Genomic DNA, 26446 nt, shown 5'->3' on the forward strand with positions numbered 1-26446 from the left:
ATCAATTTAGTTCATCCTCTTGATGTGTGTATCAAAGCTACTACATGTCCATCTCTGCTAAGGAGACAGAGCTGTCAGGAGACTATGCATGAGAGCTTAAGTCTAGGTGCGCCCAAATAGCAAAATAAACCTACCGCAAGTGACATTCCAGAACAGTCATGAGACAAAACATAGACAAGGAGGACATAGGAGGAAGAAATAAAAATTAAAACATCCACACACAAACATTAGTAAAAAACATGGAGAAATGACCTTTTTTACAGTTGTACATTCATTAACAATTTTGCCTTTCCTAGAAGGAATCTAATCCTCCCAGTAGCCCTTGCTGGAGCTGTATACTCGACTCGAAAAAGTAAGCCTTGCCTGCAATGGAAATGGGTTTCAAGACTGAAAATCTGACCTTTTTTTCAACTCATCTCCCTCAGCTACATTTTTTGATAATCTACATATAAAGACAGTTTCTCATTTGACATTGTGTTCAGGGAAGTGGACATTTTGAAGCACAAATATTCTAACAGACAAAAATTTTATTCCCCTTTCTGTAATATCTATCATGTATAACTTCTGAGCTGACTGTGTCTCTATGTCTAATGGATCTTCAAGGATGCCAAGTTACATGGCTCTATAATGATTTGGCATGGATGGGCAGGTCAGCATGAATAAAAGCAGGCCAGAAGTTCTCTTCAACAAAAAAACCCAGACTAAGAGAAAAATCGTATTTCCAGGAGATGATACTTTCAATTTACCAAATGGCACTCCATTTCAACTTCATGTGCTTAGGGAACTAGGATCCTGCAAGATGCCATGTGACTAGCAACTGCTGTTATGCACTCTTAGCTGAAGGCAGAAGTAATTAGCACTTGCAGGTTCAGGCCTAACAATGACTGAAGTAGGTTTTTCAGTTTTTGACAACATTAGTACTAGATGTTGCCCTTTATAATGGCATTAGATTTACATCTTACTCTTCAATTACTTTTTTAACAATTTGCTTCTTTGAAGAGCTAAAAGGCATTCTTATTATTCCCCTATTTTATGCCAGAGCCTCTAAAGTGCTTCAATTCTCTTAACTGAAATACGCTACATTTAGCATTGCCCTGAGTTCAGCTAGGTATATTAAAACCCGCACTGCTAAGTCACGATCAACTGTTAGAATAAAAAACATGTCATACAGAAAAAAAAGACAGCCAAAATGTTGCATTAGGAATCAAGTTGGCAAAAGTTCCTGAATGCCAAGGACTTAAAATCTGTACACAGTCAGACTGCTAGGAATGAATTTACAGTGCTAATTTAAGAACCTTTTAGCCTGGGTTTGAAATCCCAGAAAGTGAGGAGAGGTGGCTGGAGAGTTGGTGATTTACTTATTAAAGGTCTGACATTTACATCAACTGTGAATCTACCCTCCTTAGGTTTAACTGTGCAAAACAAAACATGCTAGTTAAATCCCAAAATATCTGGGCAAAAGTAGGTTTAAATAACTATACCAAGTATTTTGAATGGAATCATCTTAAAATACCTATCTGTGCAACATTTCAAAGTCTGAGCTCTTTTTGTAGACAAAAGTTGCAGGATTTAGCTTTTTATCAAAATTTCCCATTAAAAAGATATAAATGGAACTCAGTAATAATAAAATAATGTAATTTTGCATTTAAAATACTTATTTTTCAAGAATCCATGGTCATTTATCCAGGTCCTAATGAATATAATTAAAAACACTTAATAATTTATTGTAAATACAACAAAGGCCTTACACGATATGGAACAAATTCCACATAAATATCGATCAACAAATTGCACATTATTTATCCTATGAGAAAGTATTAGGTTTGTTATCATTAGCAGAACATAACAAAGTGCTCAAGAAATTTTTCCATCAGCATAATCAAAGCAGTTCTTCCAAATTATTCCTGGTTCGATGGGAGGAGTTAGCTAACAGTAGCCTAGGATAACCCAACAACTAATGATTTGATTTTCCATACATTGAGGGGGAAATATCTCGCAATTTCTTAATATTAATACCTCAGAACAAAGTCTATAAATCAAATACAGGGATGAATGATAAATCAAAGTGCATTAAGAGAAGGAGTTCGTTTCACATTTACGATATGGAGATGCCCCCCCTCCCCCTCCCCGCACAATATCTTCTTCAATTCTTCAAAGAATTCAAAATTTCTGCTCTGATTTTTTTGAGCTCAGTCTCACTAATCTTTCTAACCTTGGAATACTTCCATTTACATTAGTGATTTTGTGTACTGAAGATGTTTTTTTCAGGTGTGAATTTGTGGGTGTCATACATTCCAGTACACCAGTGTGGCACATGAAGCATCTTATCTCCAGAGGGAACCAAGGCTGAAACTGCACCCCAGTGCAGTATCTAAAGTACTCCACTTGCAATGGGGATATAAAGATCTCTAGCATTTGCTCTTTGTCATCTTGTCTCTGAAATTGAAACTGGAAATAGCTCGGATTGCTCTACACCTTTGAAACGTATCCATTACTTTTCTTCCCTTATCTGAGGTCCTTTCTGACTCCACTCATGCGATCTATTGCAGCTGGTCATCACACTTGTAAGGATTCCTCATCCACTCTCCTGATTTTGCCCTTCCCCTACTACATCCTACATGTCTGGAGAAGCATGCTTCTAGGACTCTTTAAGACTAGCTGATGAGCCACACTGGTGGCTGCTCCATCACTGAGCAGTGGCATTTCACCACTTGTTCTGGACTGGTCCATGGGCCTTCCCTAGCTACCGTGCTCTAAGATTCTCCTTTTGGATCTTGTCCCTGACCACCTGTCCCCGGTCCTCAGGTTCCCAGCTTTGACTTGTATTTCTAATCAACTTGCCTTCGGCTCAGCTTTCTTCTATGCTAGATCCCAATTTGTGGAATCATCTCCTTATTCCTGACCATGCTTTTATTCTCTCTTTTTGGCTGGTTGACTGTTCCTGTACTGCTCATCTCAACTTCCCCAGGAGTCTTGGGAACACAGACTTGACTACGCAATATCTTTACAGTTATTCGTGCCTACTTACAAGGATTTGAAAGCAATTCTCTAAATTTCTTTAGCCCTTCCTGCTTGAAAAATATAGCCCTTTGTCTTCTTAGCTTAAAATCTCTGAGCTGTGAGGACAAATGGATACTTCATGTTTATTTCCTCATTCTACTGCTTATTCCAGTTTGCTCCAGGAAGAGCAATACTAAAAGCCTGTCAATAAAAAGCTTTATTTTCTCTCAGGAATGTATTAGTCAAGTCTGTGGCCCTTAGTATTAAGTCCTGCGACCTCTGCTTCTCTTCCACCAAGCAGATCTGAAGGACAAGCTTTTCTGCCCTTATGAAAATCATGCTGCTCTCAAAGGGCATTATATTAATCTTCTCCTCCAAGTTACTCAGTTGACTTACAGCTCCAAGTATGGCCTGTTATCTTTAATCATCTTGTCTCTAATACAAAATGAATTCTCCAAACATCACTGTGTTGAATATCCCTGTGGTTTTCCTTTTCATTATTTTCTCATTTCCGACTCATTTTTGCCTCTACACTATTCTTTCCTTCTCAGCTGAACTTCTGTGTGAAAAGAAATTTAGAGCTCAAAACTACTTTTCTTTATAATGTAATCTCAGAAATACTGTTAGTGAGATATACAAACACTGTGCGAGGTCTTGAAGAAAGTATGGTGAAAATTGCACACATTTGCTCCATTTTTGAAGCAAGCAGGATACCCTTGATAAACTGGCCCCTTAAGGATGAGTCATTCATTATATGCCTGCTCATTTTTTTTTTAGCAGAGCAGGGAAATCAGCCAACTGCTTCATCAGTGATGCCACACCCAGGTTCATCCCTTGTGATACCACTGAGAAGATGCTGTCAATCAGTTCACTCTTCACAGAGCCACTACTGAGACAACAAGCACAACTTTTTCTAGACACATCAAACAGAAACCTTCAAATGCAACCCAAAAGTTCAAGAAAAGGAGAAGTACTTTACCTGATCTTTCATGCTTTTCCCTAAATCTTTAACATCTTTCATGTTAATAGCATTCTTCCCTCCCTTCTCCTTTCCCTTCTTCTTGTTCTTCTTTTTGAACAAGCATTTCTTGCAGAGACAAAAGCAGCAGGTGAGGATTAATAGGACTGCAACTATGGCTATGGCTATTAAGGCCCAAGGTGGCACTGGAAGAGAAAAAGACACACACACACAAAGAAGGTGGTAAACTGTTAGTAGGGTTAAATTTAGAAACAAGCACATTTCTCTCACAGATAAGCCTTTTTAAACGAAAATGCCTTGCAGAAATACCTGAGATCCTTTCTAAAATATCCTGTCATCATTTATATATTTCTCCCAACTGAGCATTTGCCCATACAATGCCAATTTAACACATCTATCTATATATAAGCCTGGTGACACATATCAAACTCACTTGCAGCTATTTTGATTCATCAACCATCTGAAAACAGTATATCCAAAATATTTATGCTGTACAATCTGTAAAATGCTCAGCACATTTAAGCAATTACTAGTTTCTTTCTTTAATCATCTCCCCAACCCACCTGGCATTGTGGCTGAATCAGGTGGAACTGACTGGAAATTTCCCTTTTCTGGAATGGTATCTGATCCAAGCAGTCAGTTCTAATGAACAGCCCTTTCCTCTGCCCACTGCTGCACTTGGCAGATTCGCAGATTCCTCGCAATAGCTGCAGGTCAAGGTCACCAGTGAAGACTGACAAAGGACAAAGGGCTGTCCAACCCATGGGCACTTGCCCTATTTGGCATCATGCCCTTAATACTAGCAAAGTTTCAGCACACAGCTATATTCTCACCTATACTTTCCTATAAACAAAAGACCGTGTCACATTTTTTCATTCAGTTCAGGATGCAGGATATGGCTGAAGCATGAATAAATAAGAGAGGACACTTAATAGGATAAAATGTTCTTGTTAAAGACCAGAATTTTTGGAAAAAAAGCAATTAAGATGACACTTAAACACTCCAGAAGACAATTATCTTCACACGAATCAGTTTTAATGACCACTGATGCCCACATTTAAGCAGAACACCTGACAAAATTTTAAATCTTGTAAACTGTCATTTTCTAGAAATCTTGAAATGCATTCAGTCGGTCTGCAAGATAGTCAGTGCATTACCTAAAGGTCTCTAATATGATACAGAGCTACAGAGCAAGGCCAAAAAGCGAATCAAATTTGACATGTTGATGTCAGTGAATCACAAAAGGGAATGGACAATATAAATAGAGAAAATTAATTGCCTAAAGGAGCTAAGCAGAGTGCAAAGCATAGTCACTGGAACTTTCACTACAAATTACCTGTTCAGGAAGGTGACAGAGCATCTACACCTTCCCTACTCTATATTTAATGAACTTCTTTTCTAACTTTTATTCAAATGACCCTAATGACAGATAAAAAGGCAGGAGAATAGTTAAACAATAATTTCTGTAATATTTTTGTGCCTCCAATTGTTCTTTAAAAGCAGCTGCTACAAAAGGGAAGCTGTACCATATGTAGAACAAATGAGAACTGATTACTAAACAAATGAATGGTAAGAGACAAACAGTGAACAGATCAACAGCTGTTTATGGGATGTATTTTATGAAGCCATCAGCAGCAATTCTGCAGTTAAAGTTGCAGTAGATCTGTACTTATCACAACTTAAAATCTGTATTTCATGCATTAATATTTAACTTTGTCTTCAAATCTGGCGTAGTAACATTTTGTATGTAGCACAACTGACTCTTCTACGTTTTTTTTCACCCAGCACTCACAAATATAAAACCATCATCTTTCACAAGAACGATGTGTTCTACTCAAATTCTAAACTTCATATGTGTACTTAGTCTGTTAGGCACTTAGCACCTGAAACAGCATTTACATAACACTGTATCTAAAATAATCCACAGGAGTTATGCCAAAAGGAAATGAATGATGTGCCCAAATTTATCAGCTTTTTGTTTCACTGATTTGTCAGCAGCGCCTGAAACATGAATATGGGGAGCAGCAAGAATATGGGATGGGGTTCTGCCAGCAGGATGCCTCTGTGTGAGGTAAGAGAAGAGGAACACATCAAGGGCAGGTAAACTGTGAGAACCAATGGGTTGAGGAGACAGGAAATGTAGGCATTATTAGGATAAACACATATGCATCCTGCAGATGAAAAAGCTTGTGTATGTAGTGAATTCAGGTGCCTTTTTGCTGAAAGTGTTGTACCGAGTGGTATTCCGGCACTGTGGCCTTGGTTCTCTGGAGCATGAACAATGTAGGATACCTTGGGGAACATTTGAAACACTTGCAGATACCTCAGCTTCTTTTTTATCACGTGTTGTCTGCTCTCATCTGTTTGTAATTTAATTTCACCCAACAGCTCTTGTGATGCAATTAAATGATCATCAAATTAATATCTGGGACACCAAGAGTTATGCAGAATTCCTTATTTATCTCTTCAGAGAAAATATGCTTCCTTTTTTCTTGAATAAAGCATAAGCACTAAAGTAAAGAAACTGTGGTGGCATAAAATCTGGATATTTACAAACCCACTTCAAAATTCGAGTCTGAAAAAACAAAGAGGAATGGATTATTTTTCCCAATAAAAGTGTACTGTCTCTGTCAAGGAAATGGCTCATTTGAACATTGCCATTGACAGATTGCCCAAACCATGGATGTAAATAATAGATTTGAGACAAATGAAACATACAGTTACCCTTGGCTTTGAAGGGATGTTTGTTTCCTTTCAAAAGCATGATATAAATATTTAAAAAATACTTTACATAATATCAACAAGATTTTCCAGAATTACTAAAGACTTGGAGAGCTTTTCTACCTGTGCTCCCCAATTTATGATACTGCCAGAGGAGCTTTAACTTTGGAAAAAGATAAGGTTTTAAAAGCTACTTTTCTATAAAGTCACCTCCAGGTGGACAGACCAGAATCAAGTGATTGAAGTCGCTAGCCAATTCGGAAGACTCAATTCTGCGGCCTTTAATTTTTAAGGCTGCTGTTTACCAACTGTGACTAGTATCTATAAAAGTCTTATCAACAGTGTAAGAAATTTCTGTTTATGCAGTGGCTCATTTTGAAGATCCATATTGATTAATTTCAGTTGGACTTTATCCATGCTTATACCAGATTTTTAAAAAATTATAATTTACCAGTGGACGAGAGTGGGAACATACAGTTTGAAGACCACCTCCATCCATATTATACCAGTTTGATCAGGTTCAGCAGTTTGAAACCTCAGGAGGTCTTTGGACATGAACCATTGAACAGAAGACCTCTGTGGCAGATGAAGCAGGGTGGGTGACTTGGAAAATGCAGATCTTGACCCGGGGATCAAGGTGTCAGCGAGCCAGAAGCTTCCTGTACAACTTGTCTTACCGACTGCCTGCACAAGGGGGTGCTTTGAAACAAGCAATACTTACCCACCCAACAAAGCAAAAGCTATTGGTTTAAGGATAATTAATATGTGTGTAAACTTTCTGGTGTTTCAGTGCTATTTTCTTTGTTCTGCTCCTCTGAGAAAATACAAAATACTTTTTTGTATTTTGAAGAAGCTGTCATGAATGTCTACGTGATTTGGTGATTCTACAAAGCTCTTAAAGACAAATCTGTAAGAGGGGATTTGCTGAGTAGCAGTTAGTAAATAAGGTCTTGAATTAGTGTTATTGATCCAGTCAAGAGTATGCTCTAGGACTTTACTCAGAAATGCAGGAATGAAGCCTATTTGTAGAAGGAGAGTGTAGAGAAAAACACACGGCTTACTCCTGGGCAATAGCAGGACACTGAAAGGAGTAAGCCCTAGCAATGTGTCGAATCAAGGCATTTTGGGTACCAATTTTGCATACTTCACTCATGCTGAACACGTCAGACATGGATGCAGCTAAATGTGAGCTCTCCTATCCCTCTCTGTTGCTTCCTTCCACTAATGCCAGCCAGAGTTGTGTGCATATTGTGGGTCATTTGATGCATTTGATACATTTCACAAATAAAGCAGCTGTGATGACAGCTCCCAGATTATTGTTTCAGTTTGGAGGAGTGTGTTTACAAGGCTTATCTCCAGACCATATCCATAGATCATGCCTGTACTCGTGTTCTGCAGCAATCTGCGAGGGCACAATGGACTGAGTGGGAATACACCATTCCCAGAGGTCACCAAGTGGTGCCAACTACAAAAGGCAATTGGCCCATGGGAGCAAACCTAATCCAAAGCACTGCCCCCACAAACCTTGAATCCTCAGGACTAACTGCTTCATTTCACTGACTTGCTTCTATTGAGCTGCACCAGGTACAGCTTGTGTCCCAGCCTGTCATTAAATCTTGGTCCTCTGAGCATGCTAGATTCAAAGGAAAGGATGTATTACTGAGTTATTAAATTTAAGAGCTACAAATTTTGTCCTTTATATAAAGACATCCTTACTTGGCCTTACAAAAACACTTGGAAAGGTACAGGCCTTGGGTCTAAAACTGACATTTCCGTTAGATGACCTAAAATTATCAAATGCCTTGGAGGACATTTGACTGCAGAGGAAAGACTTCAAGGAGGAAGTCACAAAATGTGTAACAGCACCAAAGTGCTACAGTCTGTGAAAGAGAAAAAAAATCCTTAACCCTAATGATTTTCTTCCCTTTCTGTGTGCAAGGTCAGAGGAAACTCTGCTAACTTAGAACCCAAATATTGGGAAGGTCAACAAAGATCTGAAGAAAAGAGCTGAATTAAAAAGTGAAGACTTCCATACCAAGAACACCGTTCACCAAAAATTCCCAATTAATCAATTAAGCAGCCCCATTTAAACTGTGACTTTGTGATAGTTCTTTGTGATAGAAAAGGACTATCAGATGATGGCAGCTTCCATACCATTCTGCAAAAGAGAGCCATAGCATGTTGGAATTGATAAATACTAATAATCTACGTTTCAGAGGGCATGATGCTTAACAGGAGGCTGCGACTGCCGAACAGCTGTATATGAAGCACACTGCTATAATCTAAAGCTCTGGTAGCCTGACATGGGAGCATGTGCAGTTTTAATTTATTAGACCATAGTTTTATCTTAGCTTTTTCCACTTAGAGCTTCTAATCAGTGAGAAAATTCCATATATAGCCATATTCAGACTTTCTGTATAGAAATTCCCCAGAGACTATGTTCTGGAAATCAATCTGACATTCATTAGAAGTTACTTACAGAAAATGTCCTGAAAGCAAGGACCCAGGTAAAAGATATCACTACCACAGCAGAAGGAATACAAAGGTGATCAATGCAAAAAAATGAAAATGCTGATACATGGTAAAATGACTCATGAAAGACAAAAACTGACAATACATACTTGCATACACTGATGATTTCAATACTAGCATTCAGGCTTATACAGCTACATTTCCACCCCGGAAACTCTTATGTGTGACCTCTTGTTTTAATAGCATGTTTGCAAAATATTATTTTTACTTTCTTACATTTGCTGCAACTTTTTATTTTGTGGTTAATGATGCTACCTTTGACCCATCACTAGAAAGAACCACTACTAAATAACTTAATGCATGTGCTCACGCTTGTATTTCTCCCCTTTATTTTTTGAGCAGGTGCAGTTACGTAAGACTCTCCCTGTGAATAGTTTATGGAAGTTACTGAAGCTTTAACTCCACTAAAAGAGGCATGTTCTAACAGTGAAAGCTCCCCACATGCAAAACAGTCCATGGAAGTACACTGATCAGATGGGTTCACTGAATATACCCCTGCCTATGGCTTTTTAGACATTACCATGCAAAATTATGCAAAATTTGTATGACTGAACATTCCATTTTTGAAATAAACCCACACGGAACTTAGCAGGAATCCTTGATATGGCTACAAATGTAGCCAAAATGCTTGGGCTGTTTGAGAATATGATGTGCCTACTGTATGCTCACAAATCTGGAAGTCAAAATGCATAAAAGAACTAAGATATTTACTTGAGGGCAAAACCACACCCACTATTGTAATTTGCAGGTCATTTATGTTTATTACTGCTGGTATTATTGGCCTTTTACGGCACGTGATATGTTCTCTGTCAAGGTAAAACACAATTACCTGACACCGTATCTTCTTTCTGCAGAGCACAACTATCTGTCTGTGTTCCTACCTCCTTCTTCCCAATGTGTTTTGCTCCCTCTCTCCTCCAGTTCCTCACTGCTTAGTCTCATCAGCTCCTCTGCCTCTTGTCTCTTGAGACACATGGGGGAGAAAGCAAGAGAAAGCAAGATGGGAGTTTCCAAATGAGACAGGATGGTGAAGCAGCCAGAGGGAGGAAGTGAAGCTGCTGAGATGTCTCCTTCCTGAAGGAAGTACCTCAGAGAGACTGCGAAGGCCTTCAAGCTTAAATGTCAGGTTTCATCTGTATAAATACTACAATGAAAACAGTTCCTCTGTTAACCTCCACATTGCCCTCCAGCCCCAACCAAAATGAGACAGAATAAGAGCAGAAGAGTTTTAGCACAGCCCTGTGCTCTGCTGGCTCTGTCACTGTCGCTCGGGGCTGCTCTCTTGGGCTCATTTCCAGCTCAACCAAGGCATCACCTCTTTGGTGGCCACATGGCTCCTCAGGATGGTCCCTCCTGTGGTCTCTGGCTCCTGGCTGCCCTTCCCAGCAGTGCCATGCTTCTGTGGGGATGTCAGCTCTCCTCTTACCCTTTCACAGCTCTCAGCGCTCCTGCCTGCTCCTGCTTACCACTTCCTCCAGCAAATACAGCCACTTCTTCCCCTGCCCTCTATGAAAGATGATACACCCCACCCAGCACACAATGACCCAGAGGAGGAACCAGCAACCCAGCTTCCTGCTGTACAGCATGTCCCTTGGGAATGATGGCGACGCTGGCCAGTGTGACAAATAAAATAGTCCCTCCTTTTCAGCAAAACCTCTAGGTCACTTAATACAGAAAACAGGGTAGGGAAAGGAATGACTTAGGTGAAAGACGTTTTCTAATCCAGTAGGTGGTTGCAGCCAGGCAAGGGTTGGTCTCTTCTCCCAGGTGACCAGTGACAGGACAAGAGGACACAGCCTCAAGCTGTGCCAGGGGAAGCTTAGGCTAGATATCAGAAAAAAATTCTTCACAGAAAGAGTGGTTTGGCATTGGAATGGGCTGCCCAGGGAGGTGGTTGAGTCACCAGCCCTGGAGGTGTTTTAAAAAGCCTTTATGAGGCACTCAGTGCCATGGTTTAGCTGATAAGGTAATGTTAGGTCACAGGTTGGACTCGATGATCTCAAAGGTCTTTCCCAACCTAGTTCATTCTGTGATTCTGTGAGATAATATTTTTAGAGTGATGATTCTTATCGGTTCATGTATCTGTTACCATAAAACTTTCAAAATTAAAAAATGAGTTCAGGATCTAGAAAATTGCCAGAGACAGTGCTAGGGTACACTGAGCAGCTGGGAAAGATGAAGAAGGCTGGAGCCTCCATCCAGACCTGGAAACCAGAGAGGTTCGCTGAAGACTTTCCAAAACCTCTATGTACTAATACCAGTTGGGGCCAACTAATACCAGTCCCTTCCTTGAGAAGGGACAAAATAGTCCATGAGGCTAATATTCAACTATGACAAACAAATATGTAGAAGTCTGAGATGACTGCTTTCCATTATGTGGACAATTCTATTTTGTGGTTAAAACACCTTTCACTTTTCTTGCGACATCCACAATATATTGCACTTCTAACTTCAATGGATAGACAGTAAGAAAAAAAGAACAGTAAAAAAAAATCTGACTTGGAACTGAAAGTTTCAAAGGGACAAAATACTCCAGTCATATCAATCCTAGGACTCAAAAATCAAGAGAATAAGCCTCAAAAATAATGAAACCGATGGGAAAAATGAATTATGCCTTTGTATGTTTGATTTTATTGTTTATTATTTCTTGCCTATACATCTTTGATTTTACTGTACGCAATGAACACTGGTCTTACACTCCATTTCAGTTTTTGAACATTTGGACATATTTGTATCACATTTTCCAGGTTTGCCCTGTGAATGTGAGAGTCAGTCTTGTATTTCAATGTTTGAAAGTGGAATCACGTTTCTTGCATTCTAGAATTAGTCATGCATACTACATATGAATATTACAAATTCCCACATCAGGTATGAACTCCATTGCCTATGAAGAAAAAGCTAATTTGCACACCTTTTTTATAAAATACTATGCAGGGGTAAAGTCCTTTAAAAGATGAGCAGATTTGCAACTTCTGACAAGATGAACTTTTAGAAACTCTGTGTTTGCCAATGTTCTGTTAACATACACAATCTTAACACAGGATGCTATTACACAATGGCTCAGGATTTAAAGGAGAACAGCTACTATTAAAAGATAACAATCACTAGAGTAGTACATTAATTTCCCAGTGAAAGTAAGAACCAGTTATTTATTTCTGGTATTTAATATTAACGTAGAAGTTCTCAAATAGAAACGGCACATATATAGCAATTTTCCCTAGTAGATCACAAAGTGTCTTATAAAGGAGGTAGGTAATAATATCTGAACTTCACAGGTGGAGACACTCATACATACAAAATAAAAGTACATTGGTTAGAACACAGAAAACACTGTGGGAGCATTGGAGCAGCAAAGTTCATGTCACCTGCAGGTCCTAGGCACGCACCCACAAGTACAGGGACCTAAGGGCTGGAGGATGTCGTGCACATGGTGCAAGCAAGGCCCTGGGGTGCAGAGGCAACCTTGGATTCCACCACAGGAGGCACCTGCAGCGCCACCCTGGGGTGCATGCACACTGCGTGGGCCCCTGGCAGCACAGAGGCAACACAAACTCACACCCAGAACGAACCCCTTCAGCACACCAAATCATCAGTGTCGTGTGCCACGTAAGACAGCAGAACCACATGTACATCAGAGTGTGGATGCCCTGCATCCTAGCATCAGGCCCCTCAAGGTTGTGATCTTTCCAACACATCTCACTGGCACCTCAGCTACTGCAGTGCCAGGAGCCCTGCTCAGGCCTTAGGGCACCTGCTTCTCTCTGCTTCCTCCCAAGCAGCAAGTCAGAGGACCACTTTCAGATTTTCTGCATGGATGTTTCATACAGAAGAGTGATGCTGCTGAGGACTGAAACGTGGCACTTCCTACCCTGGTGTGAAACAGTATCTGTTACTACTGCTACTCTACTGTGCCGCAGAGAAATGTAATGACATGCCATGCTCTGAAAATGTTCCATCGTTGCAGAAGCCTTTGGGACCTTAAAACTCAATTTTACCATTATAGATCTGTAGCAAAACCAAAGAGACTTGAGTTTCATTTGTCATGCTCTGCTACTGTGGTGCATTAACCCTGGACAGATTCTAGGTGCCCACCAAAGCTACTCTATCCCTCCTCTTCTCAGCTGAGCAGGGGAAAGTAACACCAAAGGTCCTGGGTCAAGATAAGCACATGGAAAGATCACTCACCCATTACCTTTGTAAAACAGACTCAGCTTGGGGAAATTAGCTTAATTTATGACCAATCGAGTAAGGTAATGAGAAATAAAACCAAATACTAAAACACCTTCCCTCCACCCCTCCCTTCTTCCTGGGGTCAACATCTCTCCTAACATTCTCTACCTCCTCTTCCTCAATGCTGTGGGGGGACAGACAACAAGTTCGTGGTCAGTTCATCACATGTCTCTACCACTCCTTCGCACTCCTGGAGGGGGGGCACTCACCACACTTTTCCCTTGCTTCAGTGTGGGGTCCCTGCCATGGGACACAGTCCCACAAACTTCTACAATATGAGTTATTCCCACTGGCTGCAGTTCAGTTCTTCACAAACTGCTCCAGCGTGGGTCCCTCCCTCAGGGTGCAGTCCTTCAGGAACACGCTGCTCTGGTGTGGGTACTCCATGGGTCACCAGTCCTGCCAGCAAACCTGCCTCCAGTATGGGCTTCGTTCCTCATGGGGCCACAGCTCCTGCCAGGACCTTGCTGAAGCCCAGGTTTCCCATGGGGTTACAACCTTGTTCAGGCCTCCACCTGCTCCAGTGTGGGGTTGTTCATGAGCTGCAGGTGGATCTCTGAATTCCTGTGGACCTTCAGGGGCTGTGGGGTACATCCTGCCTCACCATGGGCTGCACCACCAGCTGCAAGGGAATCTCAGCTCCAGTGCCTGGAACACTCCTCCCCTTCTGCCCTGACCTCAGGGTCTGCTTCTTACTTAAAGCTTTAGAAAAAATCTTTTTTCTTCCCTGATTCCTGATTGCCATTTTATTATCCAGACAGCAATACTGCAACCAGAATCCATACGCTCAGATGAAACACTGAATTATGGGATACCACAGAGTAAACAGAATTCCCTTCTCATGCATACCAAACTGATGAACCTGCCCACTGAAACAGGTCTGATGTTCCTTAGCTTTGTTGCCAGTTCAGATTTTAGTTTCCCACCTCATTAAAACATTTGGTGAAATTCTCAGTGAAATTTACTGCCTCTCCATGTGAAATAAGGTCAAATGTAAAAATGTAAGGTACTTCTATTTTGTAAACAATCAAATTGTCTTCATAAAGGTATGACAGCCTTTCCTTTAGGACTTGATCTTTTGCCTCTATCCATTACCCACCCCAGGAGAGCTACAGTATTGCCTTTGAACAGATACTAAGCAGGTTCTTATGTCTGTTTTTATCCAGCCCTTGAAAAGGCCTGTGATGAACCTGGTTTTTTTTTCCCTCTGAAAGGTACGATGAAGACAGATTAAAAAGACTCTTCTACAGCCTAGAATGTAATATATATATGCATTGTATGTGCCCTCCACTCATAAAAGAAACATGTATTCTGCAGTTAAGGATTTTGGGAACAGTTACTTTCAAAAATTTATTAATACTTTCAGACATAAAAGCCTTTGTTGGTGTTTTTCATTTTTTCAAATTGGTTCAACAGGAAGCATTCACATACTTAAGTATAGTCAACAGTAGGAAAGGCCAATTTTTAATAGGCTGGGGACCTTTTTCATACCTTCAATGTTCAGAATGACTTTAAAAAAATTAATTGCTTAGCTATAGTACTGATAAATGAATTATAAAAACAATCAAAGAGCAAAGCAAAACCAATCTCCTTCTTCCAGACAGAATTATGTTAGTACAATTGCAGTACATAGGCAGCAACTGACCATGTAAGAAACCATATTTCTTTCTGTGACAGGAATGTATCTGTAAGAGCATATTTCTTCTGCTGGACTAGTGTGTGCTCAGTGAAATCAACCAAATATCTGCATTTCTTGATCTGTTACTTTAAATGTGCAGCTAAAACTTTGAACATGATTCTTTCATTAAATATTATCATTATTAATAGACATTCATTTGTGTGTGGGTAGTGCCTACAGGCACTGACTCAGAAGAAATGCCTCACCAGATCAGACGCTTCACACAGATGAAATAAAAGGACAGTCTTGCCTGAGAGGCTTTTCAGTTAAAGGGCCCAAGCCTGTGTGGTGGGCACGTACCCTTCTTGGTCTGACTGGTCACAAGAGCTGTGCCCTTGCCCAACCATTAGCCTACAAGAATGCACCAGACAAGCACACTGCCAGATCGAGTGTGTCCAAGATCACAGTGTTCCCCTGTGCACGGCCCTTGCTAAATAGCCCTTCTGTCTTCCCAACAAGATCCTCCTAGGATCCTGTCCACCTAGGACATGAATGCCCTCTTTCTGGAGGGAATCCACACAGACAACCTGGCAGCCCCATATCTCACCGGTGGCCAAGCTTATGGCTACGACTGGGCCCTGAAACAAAGGCCACAGAAAACAAAGCAGCTCTCTTTGCCAGAACCCCCCAAAAGAAGTATCTAAGCTGACTGTGCTATTGAGGCACTTGCAGTTTGCCCCAGGTAAGACTATACAGTCTTGTGTAATTTTTTGCATAAATGGTTGTATGGCAAGCACTTTCATATTGAACCTTCAGTGTGAGATTAAATTCCCTGTCCTTAGTCACCATGACTGAAACATCACATGTGGTTCATCATTTTTGTTTATAGGGTGTCTGTAACACCAACATTGGTCCTATAATATTTAGGTGCCACTGTTGCAGGTACAATTAGCATGAGCCACACACATGTTCATGGAGATCATCAATAAGATGGACTTTTTTGGTTCAGTGTCCTCTCAAATCTGAATGCCAAGCGGGTGCTAAGATTGCTAGGTAATCGTGGTGTTGGTGCATGGCCAGCAATGCCTGAGGTGCACCACACACAGGCAAGAGCTCAGACCGTGTATCAGGCATAGGAAGAGGCAGAGCAGGGTGCTGGAGTTGTGACTGAGCTATTCCACCTCAGGCTGGCTCTGCTCACCGCAGTAGGACTAAGCGAGGCTGGTCGTGGTTGTATGTATGCATCTTTCCAAGGGACCTCAGACTGTGTATCAATAGTATCAATCATGCAGGGGTATGCAGGAGTGAATTCTGGGCAGGCACTCTGCTCAGCTCAGGAAAGGGCATGACACTGCTTCATGAGATGCTGTGGGCTCTTCTGCACTGGTTCATGGTGTGTGCCTGGCTGGTCAGGGCAGGTGGGCCATCTCTTCTGCAGTGTGGTCTGCCAGACTGCCTGGGAGTGTGTGCTGAAGGACTCAATGGCCCCAGGCTGGCCCCAGGCATTCAAACTAAAATCTTTTCATGACCTCTTATCTATTAAGCAGGGGTGCTGCTTGGGATATTTATACCAGTTTTGCAAATTTCGAGAAAACAGCCCAGCTAGTCTAAGCCTCATCCCAGTGGTGGGATGGTCAGACAAACCCAGTCCAATGTCACACCTCACCTCTGCCTCAAAAAAGCACCACAAAAGACAAATCCCTTTGCTCCTTCCCTGCCAAGACGAACTTGCCAAGAAAGCGCCACTGGTATGAACATGCACAACAGCTTTTGCAGCTGTCTGCTCTGCTCCACCAGCACACAGCTATCACCATCATGTGTATAAAAACACATATTATAAAAATACAGTTTCATGGAATCTACATGTTATTTGACACTTATGCTGCTAATACAGAAAAATGAAATTTAATCTGGTTATTCATAGACTGTATACAACTCAAGTCCCTTAGACAAAATGTTTTCACCTGCTATTTAACAGAAGAGCAGTCTTTGACCTTTCTTTCTCCTTTTAAGTGCTCAGTTTCATTTTAAAAGACCAAAGCAAAGAATCTAAACATGGGTTGGGCCCTTGCCTACTATTTTGACCTCCTTTATTTTGCAAGAAGCTATCAAGGTTGCAAGCGTAAATCAGCAGTGGCCTTTGTCAGAAAAAATTCTATTTTCAAGGTATGGTTAAGGTTAATAGCCATGTTCCTTTTCTTTTTTAGAAGCTCATTTAGCAGCACAATTACGAGGAGGATGATGATGATTGATTACTAACTTCTGTCTTTTTGCACAAAAAGCACCATTCCTGACTGGATAACCATCACTGCCATTAACATCGTTGGAAGGAACCACTGCCAAAGTGATAAATAGATTTGGTTTACATTAGCTACCCGTCTAAAAGCATCATTCGACCTCATTAATCGATCTAATAAAATCTGGGGTCATGCTCCCTAAGAAGGAAAACTGTCCTTTTTAGAACAAGAACTTCATGGCTTTTTTCTGATCTCCATAAATATAAAAGCTGAAATTTTGTACCACTGCAAGGTCACAATTCTCTCCAAAACACTTTGTACAATCGCCAGGCATTCAAGTTTGTCTTACTTTTTGTTCAGTCTGGAAGAAATTTAAACTGTTCCTGGGAGGCATTAAAAGATACCTGTACATGACCAGTGGAGCTGTGTTTCTTGGAGAAGTGGTCAGTTTGCTGAAGGAACCAAGGACACATTTATGCATGCAGGTCTGTAATTTCACGTTAGTACACTGAAATTACCTCAAAATTATATGGTTGATGTATAGATACATCACTTTAAATCTGTGAAAAGACAAAGCCACAGACTGCATTTGATGCCTTAATCCACACTGCCTACATACTACTGTTTCTCATTTCATTCACCTTTACTTCTGTAAGGTACATGTATAACACACTCCTCACTGCTGCTGTGCTTCTCACTTTGCCTATCTAGCAATGTCAGAAGTTCATAATTCAGCATGCCTGGAATATGTTTTCTCTCATACTGTGCTTTAGCCTTCTTCTAATTAGCCTAAATAATTTGTTTACTTGAGCTCTAGTCAGGCCTTATATTCAGCTAGGCCATGAGAATGTGTTATAGCTGTAACAATAAAGTGACAGTTTTAGTTTCGCATTCAGATGATGTGGATCTGAAAGAAGCCTGGAAAAGACTGTTTTATAGCTCACATATCATTCTGAAGGACAGCTCAACATGTTCTTGTATGGTATGGATTAACAGAGCTAGCTCACACCAATGCTTTTTTGGTGGACTTGTCAAGCAAAAGCAACTACTGTTAGTGTGTCTCTTAAGAGAGCAACTCTCCCTAAAAATCTCACCTACTATTTTCATCACCCTTTTGTAAAAAATGACATAAAGTAGAAGGTGAAGTATGACTAAGCAAGAGACAATGGAGGAACCATGAAAAATAAGACTTTTCATCAACTTTGCATTTTATTTGGTGATTGCTGCTGATTCTAAAATTCAGCAATGTTGATAATGGGAACCAGAAATCTGTTCTCCCCTCTCATTTTGGCCTATAGTTTGAATTATTTCCTACACAATGCCATGACTTATAGCATGAGTTAGAAGTGCTGTCATAAATTAAAGCTTCTGGTTGGATGAAGAAATTTAATCTAAGTCTCTCCATTTTGTGGAGGAACACTCCAACTGTAAGATTAATATATAAAGTTTATATATATTAAGAGTGGTGAGCTGTGCTACCAGTTTAGTATCAGAAGACCCAGCCTGGTTTTACTCCTATCCTCATTCATCCAAAACAAGGACTATAGGCATCTGTCCTTCAAAGGGATATTTTCATTCCCCAGTGTTAGGTGGACAGGTGAACTGGTCTGCTGCTCTGAGACGTGGTTTAAGATGAAAAACCTCCATTTTAAATCCCTGTATCTGGCTTGCTGCTAGACAGCCAGCCTGGGAGGCTTTTCATCATCCTGAGACCCCATGACTCCCACCTGTGCTGACTCTGAAGGCCAGCCATGTAACACTAAATGCAGGCTGCAAGATTTTCTCGAATTATGTCAGTCATTCTTCCTGGATATGACAGAAATAAATAAATCCCCTCTCTCAGTACCAGACTCCACCTTTGATTATCTGCAGTAGGTGTCAGTTTTGCCTTATGCTGCCCAAATGAAAAGCAGACACATTCTGGGCACTTACACCCCTTATGGGATCTAGTCGTACAAGCTCAGTTCATAGAAAGAACATCCTTTCCTCCATCCTACTGACACTGACTGTGCTCAGCACAGATTGATCCTACAGGTATGTCCAGACCAGACTTTTTGCACTAAGTGAAGCATTCCTGTGAGGGCACATTGAAAACTCAATGCTGAAATGTCACGGCTGCTTCTTCTAATTGGGAAGAGAATAGGAAATGGAACCATATACCAGGTCTGAAAATCAATTATTGGAGATTCTTGTTTGACTTTGCTGCAGTAAACAGTCATCAGGATTTGACTCGAAAGTTCTATACTAGACTTGAATCTACAGTCCTCTGGCTGACACCACTCCATGTTCACTGCTTCTTATCTTTGAATTGCTTTCTGAATGATTTGTTAGTTGCATAGTTAGGGAATAGTGTTATGTTAAAGATAGGAAGCCAGCAGACTTAAGGATCACAAAGAATGCCACTAAACCTCGAGAGTTATGAATTTAACACCACACCCTGTGTACACTCTTCTCCTGAGGCTGGCATACATTTTATTACAAAATAAATTTTTCACTCTAGCAATATTTTGCTCCAGTATTTATGGCCAACCTTAGCAGCTGCTCTTGATGAACACATTTTCTTATTGCTATTGAAAAGCCACTGCATCCCCTCATTGTCAAGAGTTCATCCCACTTACTAAAATCATTTAATTAAACCCTATTCTTCTTACTGGATTAATTTCATTTCTGCTAATCAGAGAGGCTGAAAAAATCATCAAATCTTAACATTAGAAGCACACAGCAGAGTTCTTGCTTCTGTCTCTATATAAATACATTTTTAATGGATTTGAAGTGATTAACCTCCAGTTTGGCCAGAAAGAGAAATAAAAATTAGAAGGGAATTCCATAACTAAGCCTAGGAAAAATAATCACTCCCAGAATTAAAAGTCAGTCTGCTGAAATCAAGGGTCATGTTTCTGATGACTTCTGTCCAGTAAGTTTTCTGTCTGTCCCAGGTTTCCAATTCCTCTTGCAAGTACTCTGCCATTAACTAAAGAAGCTCTCTTTAATAAGAACTTTGCAATAGCTGATCAACCATTCCTTCAAACCTAAAGCATCACGAGTAATGAACAATTAATCCTCTGCCTTCTCAGAACCAGTTAAGCTTGGAACAGAAAGGGAGAAGCAGTAAAAGAAAATGAGCTCTATGAAGCATGAAAAAATTAAAATAAAAAGATTATAAAGAAAATAAACATTAATGGTAGATAAGCAATCAATAAAGTCCAAAGCTTGCAAAGATTGCCTTGGAAACTAAGTGCTCTAAAGGAATTTAAATAAGTATAAATAGAGTCTCAGAAAGATTTATTTAACAGTGAATTAATTCTTCAGCGCATTTTCCTTTTTTTCTTTCCCTGCATGATTGTCTCTTTGGCTACTTCATTTTCTGCATATGGTGCCACAGGACAATAACACATTAATCTCTAAGTTATGTATGTTCTTCCATAGTGATTATTCCAGCAAGCAAAATGTTAACACATTTAAATTAATGCAAATGAGAGATGGTGGTTTGTTACTGGCTGAAAGTGTTTCAAAAAAGACTAATAGTGATACACAGATGCAACTTTGCATCTGCAGTCTAATTAAAACTAATCTAATTAAATATGGTGCATCTACAAAGCTGCTTGAGCACTGCAGAGAACACACTGAACTCCTTTTATAGTTGGACAGAGCTTCCAAGAGCCAGTTTGTCTGCCATTTCACTTCATCTGGAACCACTATAATCGCAGGTGAGTAATCAGCAAATAAATTCTCCTTGGCTGCTTTGGAATTGTTCCTTCAGAGAAGCAGTGATAATGTATCCATCAATACAACACAACAGCAATGGAGGTCACATGGAGGCAATGTCCCTTCATTATGCAAAATGATACAGCTGGAAAAAAGAAAAAACCTTGAAGCCGTAAGTCCTCCTTTAGCCTCACTTATTGAGGAAGAATTCTTGCAAATGTGTTAAATTACTGATGTGAGCTGTTCACAGCAAAATCAGGCATCATCAAAACTTTGTCTTGTCTAGTGATTCCTTGTAAAGTATTTTTTTTTTCCCCGGCAAATAAACATCCCACAGACACTGTATTCAGTAAGGAAACTTACTGCTTTTAACTGAAATTCTGCCATAAGCTATTCTAGCACTGAGAACTAAAATGGCAACAAGGTAATAAAATAATGTCTTCCCCTCTCAAAAAATTCAGGTAAGAAATCTCATGTTGGAAAACTGTCTTAAAATGTGTAAACCAGCTACAGTCACATGCAAGAAGGTCAAAGGAGGACAAATCTTGATGAAAAGAAATTGTCTTCACAACAGACTTCCATAAGGTATTCCAGCAGAAAAAAATACTCTGTGCATTCCCACCTTAGAGAAATAGTCTGAACTGTCTTGGCCTATTATAACCTAAAGTAACTATGTTTGTTGAAAGCCAAAGAGATAAATGTATGGTGCTTGGCAGGAGTCTGAATCCATGCAGAGTAAAGAGGCTCTCCAGATCTCAAATTTGTTCCTCTTTAATCCTTTATCAAGGCTCATCAGACTACCAAAATGTTTAATATCCATATTAATATCCATAAAATGTTGAATTCCAATATGTCCTTGACTCTGTGGGACAGGTATGGCTCTATATTCCTGGGCAATTCTCCATATTAGGCCACACTCTGTGTTAGAACAGATTAATGTAATGAGAGCATGCAAGGAACTATACTGTAGATAGGGACACTCTCCTAGAGAGCCAGCAAATCGAGTCTTCCAACCATTTTAGATGAAATATTCACTGTGTGAAAAATGAAAATAGGCTCGAGAATAGATCTCTGAAGACTTCTCCTTCCTCAGTTGGAACCCTAACCAGTGAGATGTTTACCCCATATAAGCCAGAGGCTGAGCCATGTCTCCCACAGAACAATATTTTGAGTCCCTGGCTCTCCCACAGAGGATTTCTGTGCCACCCTCAGTGAGACAGATGAGTAATGCATTCCCCATGCAGTCTAACCTTTAGGCTATAGGCTCTCTCTTCTCTGTGGGGTGAGATACATTGGTTTAAACTTGTTTAAGCTGACTAAGATGCAAGCCATGTTCTTTCTCATCTCTTGGCAGTGCCTTAGCAACTATTTCCATTATAAAATACAATTGGTGACAACACTATTGGCATTTCCCTTTCCTTCTTCAGCCTCCCTGTAGTCCCACTAGCTTCAAGGATGAAAATACAACCTTCAAGTAAAAGAGCAACAGATATGACAAGGAAATCCCACAGTGAAAATTGAGTTTGCTGTTTGAAAAAACATACATAGAGGGCTCTGTTACGAAAAAGAAATAATAAATGATGAAAAAACTCCAAAATGGCCCATTAAAGTAATTTTCTTTGCTACCTGATAAGTAGAGCTCCAATTTGAGTTCTTTCAGTTATAAACAGTTACACTGATTTCAGCGAAACTATGCTGAACAATGTTTGTAGGATTATGTCTTGAGGTGAACTTACTAATGCACAGGGGAAAAAACCACTGCATGTTTGTGACAGCATTCCTTTAACTTAGGAAAGATAAGTCTGGTGATTTATAGAAAAGGGATACTTTGCTAAGTCATAACTAATTTTCAGACTGAAATTGCTAATCAAAGAGTGATTTTCATGGTGTTTTTCTATATCCCAGTGTGAAATTGACTCCATTTTAGAAGCTTGCAAAAGGCATTTTTCACAATAGAAAACCTGCATTAAGGGGAGGTTTGTGTTGCACAGGCTGTCACAGAGAACCATGCAACAGAATGAATATTCCCCTCTGTGAATATATGCACTGATGGTTAACAGCACCATGCACTACACTAAAAATCCTCAGGGTAACAGAGACTTCTAAAATGAAGAGTTTTTATTCTCCTACATATGTAACATGAAGAAAAGTTGAAAATAAAAGGAGTTTAACTTTATGCGAGGGAAATTTCATTCAGATCTAGATTTTCTTGATGTATTTCATGATAGATATTGATGTATTGCACCAATGAGGCCACACCTAGAGAACTGTGTTCTTTTTTGAGTCCCTGGCTTCAAGTAAGACATTGAGATGCTGGAGAGAAGGGCAACAAGGCTGGTGAAGGGTCTGGAGCACAAGTCCTATGAGGAGCAGCTGAAGGAGCCGGGTGAGGGTGTTCAGCCTGGAGGAAAAGAGGCTCAGAGGAGATCCCATCACTCTCTACAACTGCCTTAAAGGAGACTGTAGCCAGGTGGGGGTCGGCCTCTTCTCCCAGGCAACCAGCAACAGGACAAGAGGAAATGGCCTCAAGATGTGCCAGGGGAGGTTCAAGACATCAGGAAGAATTTCTTCACTGAAAGGGTTGTCAAGCATTGGAAGGGGCTGCCCAGGGAGGTGGTGGAGTCACCATCCCTGCAAGTCCTCAAGGAACAACCTGGCATTTAGTGCTATGATTTAGTTGACAAGATGGAGGTTGGTCAAAGGTTGGACTTGATGATCTTGGAGGTCTTTTCCAACTGAAACGATTCTGTGATTTGGTGATTTTATTGTGGTATCATACATTTCCTAAGGAATGGAAAGTGAACTTTCAAATACATTATTATTTTAAAATACATTATTTTATATATATTTATGTTATTTTTATATAGACTTCTATATATTTTGATTTCAGTACAATTTGGAGCTTTTAGAGTGTGGTACATACATGTGGCTGTACATATATCACACTAAGGACATTTTATTTACTTTTTTTACTCTTTTTATATATTATTTAGTTTACCAATTAGTTATTATTTGCTATTTTTATTTATTATCTTTAACTCTTGTATTACTTTGATCTCACATGTCTCCTGTGTTCACTCAACGTACAGTATGCATAAGACAACCTGCTTTTATAATACATGAAGGCTTTATCATGGCTCAGCCACCTGTGAATTGTCTTTAAATCAGAACAGAGTTTTGGGCCACCACAAATGTAGAAAGGTAATTAATATATGGTAAAAACCAGGTAAGACACAAGATACAGCAAGATGGAAATTATTTTTAAAAACAACATAGCACATCTGATGTAAAGTTTCTAACTTCTTCTTGAGTTCCAAGTCAACTATATAGGTGAGCACAACACTTAATAAAATTTGAATCTTGAACTTGTGCTGCCTTTTCAGTGATTTCAATAACTAAGGAATGAAGCAAAATAATATTGTCTTGCCAAAATTACCTCAGAAAGAAATCTGCCAAAATTTGCCTGACATTAGCATATTACTCTGCAGTACAGTAGAATTAGGGTTTGTTGGGTGCAATCTCAAAAAGGGTTTCCAGAAACCAGAAGACAACTTCCACTTATTTTGAAATGATTGTTCCTAATCTGACTTGTCACAAAGTCCTGGATCAGCTAGGTGATGAGGCACCTGTCCTTGAGCTAAGGAAAAGGAAGTCCTCATCAGTATTCCTTTTCAATGGAGCTTCAGAGCCAAAGTTGTGGCTACATACAGGAACACTGTACTATATGAGAAGTGTGGTCGGCAGAGGTAAAAAAAGGCCAATAGGTTTTATTCTTATGGTGAACTAGTCCTTTAATAAAGATGAAGTTTTTGTCTCTGTCACCTGCAATATGCAGTGAGCTTGGAAGGTAGTATTTTTTTGTGCTGTGACTAGTATTAAACCCATCTTAAATCATAAATAATTTATGTTGGCAGTGTTGTCCCAGGAGAGACCACTAATATAAGTGAAGCTAGTTATTTATTCAGGCACATAACGGTAGAGGTGACACTTGATGAAAGAATAAATCCTTCCCTGGAGCAAAACTAAATGCCATTTACCTCACAGCCACTGGCTTAGAGATCTAGTACCTCTGCAGTGGCTTCCAAAAATTCAACCACTGAAGAGATCAAAATACCACCCCAAAATAAACATGATTAAATAACTCTCTAGTCATAGTATTTTAACTATGGCAAACATGAAGACTGTATTTTTTGATCAATAGCCCTTTTATCCCTTCATGAAAGCAGGTTCTGACAGGCACACCCCTTGCAAGTGGCTAGGAGTTATTTAATTGGCCTCGCATGCCTTCAAGTTGAGCCAGCTCCTGCCCGGGAACAACCTCCTGTAAGCCAGCTCTGCAACCAATTTTCCTTTGGCTTCGCTCTGAACTCAGCAATGCTGCGATTTATCCTGGCTTGTCTCAGTTGCTGATCCTTATTTGAGGTCATATACAAATTTGCTGACTGCTACTGACATCGCAGGGCCATACACAACACACTTCCTGTCTCTCCTTCCGAAAATGTTTCTTGTCCAACTAGTAACACAACTAGCAGCAGTTAGAAAACACTTGAGCAGGGATATGAGATTTCTAGATCATGGTTCAGTGCAGGAACATTCAGCATATTCAAGGAATAAAGAACTACCCCTTACAGGAGCCCTGTTAGTCTTAACAACAAAAAAAATAGCTAGTCCTTTCCTTATAACTTCTGCCACTGTGACAAGAAAAAAAGAAGTGTATTTTACAGTACATTAGTCCTGAAGCTACTAAAAAATACACATCACTACTCAGTTTGCTTTGCTAAAATGTTAGCCAAAAGCTTTCCAGTCCTTCTCCACCAGCTTTGTGTGAAGTAGAGGGAAAAGTAGACAAATACTGGTTTACATTTATTCCTTCTCATCAGAAGTATCCTATAGCAGACAGCCTGGAAACAGAGAAGAGACTAGCATTGTCAGGTAGCCTTAAGCCTCTCAGCCATACGTCAAAAAATATTTCAGAGGCTTTAACTTTCCTTCTTCCTTCTGTAACAGTGTTCTCCATGGAAGTCAGCATGGCAAAACTGTGTTTTTTTCTGGAGAGGCAGGAGGTGTAAATAAGAGGAGAAGATGCTGCGTGATGAGGGAACCAGGAAAAAAGAAGGAAAAGAGGCAGCAGATGAAAGAGAGTGAGAAGAACTGGAGATGTAAGTCACAAATTGGTTATAATTTACTTTCAGACCACATGTGACCTCTAATACTTACAAGTCATACATCCTGTCAACATGCTCTGAAATACTGATTCTCAGAGTATTAGACTTATTGGCGTGGTTTGTGAAAATATGTACTGACTGTCATTAATGGCCACCTGTCTGGTGGAAGCAAATACTGCACCTTCTTGGAGAAAGAATCACCGATTATAAATTTGTTTTTCAAAAAGGCAATTTTATGTTCACCTAGCAAAAACAGAGA

At 40.0% G+C, this 26446-nt stretch overlaps 1 protein-coding gene across 6 annotated transcripts in view; it reads right to left on the reverse strand.

The window, feature by feature from the left end:
* Positions 1-26446, reverse strand: part of SYT1 (synaptotagmin 1) — a 337561-nt gene that overhangs the window by 84906 nt on the left and 226209 nt on the right. For all 6 annotated transcript variants that reach the window (XM_042017689.1, XM_042017690.1, XM_042017687.1 and 3 more), the window contains one exon: positions 3980-4164. In XM_042017689.1, the coding sequence (XP_041873623.1) occupies positions 3980-4164 (185 nt within the window). The remainder of the gene's footprint in view (positions 1-3979; positions 4165-26446) is intronic.

Source organism: Corvus kubaryi, unplaced genomic scaffold (assembly GCF_017639235.1).
Source record: "Corvus kubaryi isolate FWS band 111438036 unplaced genomic scaffold, C.kubaryi_AGA036_p1.0 137, whole genome shotgun sequence".
Taxonomy (NCBI): Eukaryota; Metazoa; Chordata; class Aves; order Passeriformes; family Corvidae; genus Corvus; species Corvus kubaryi.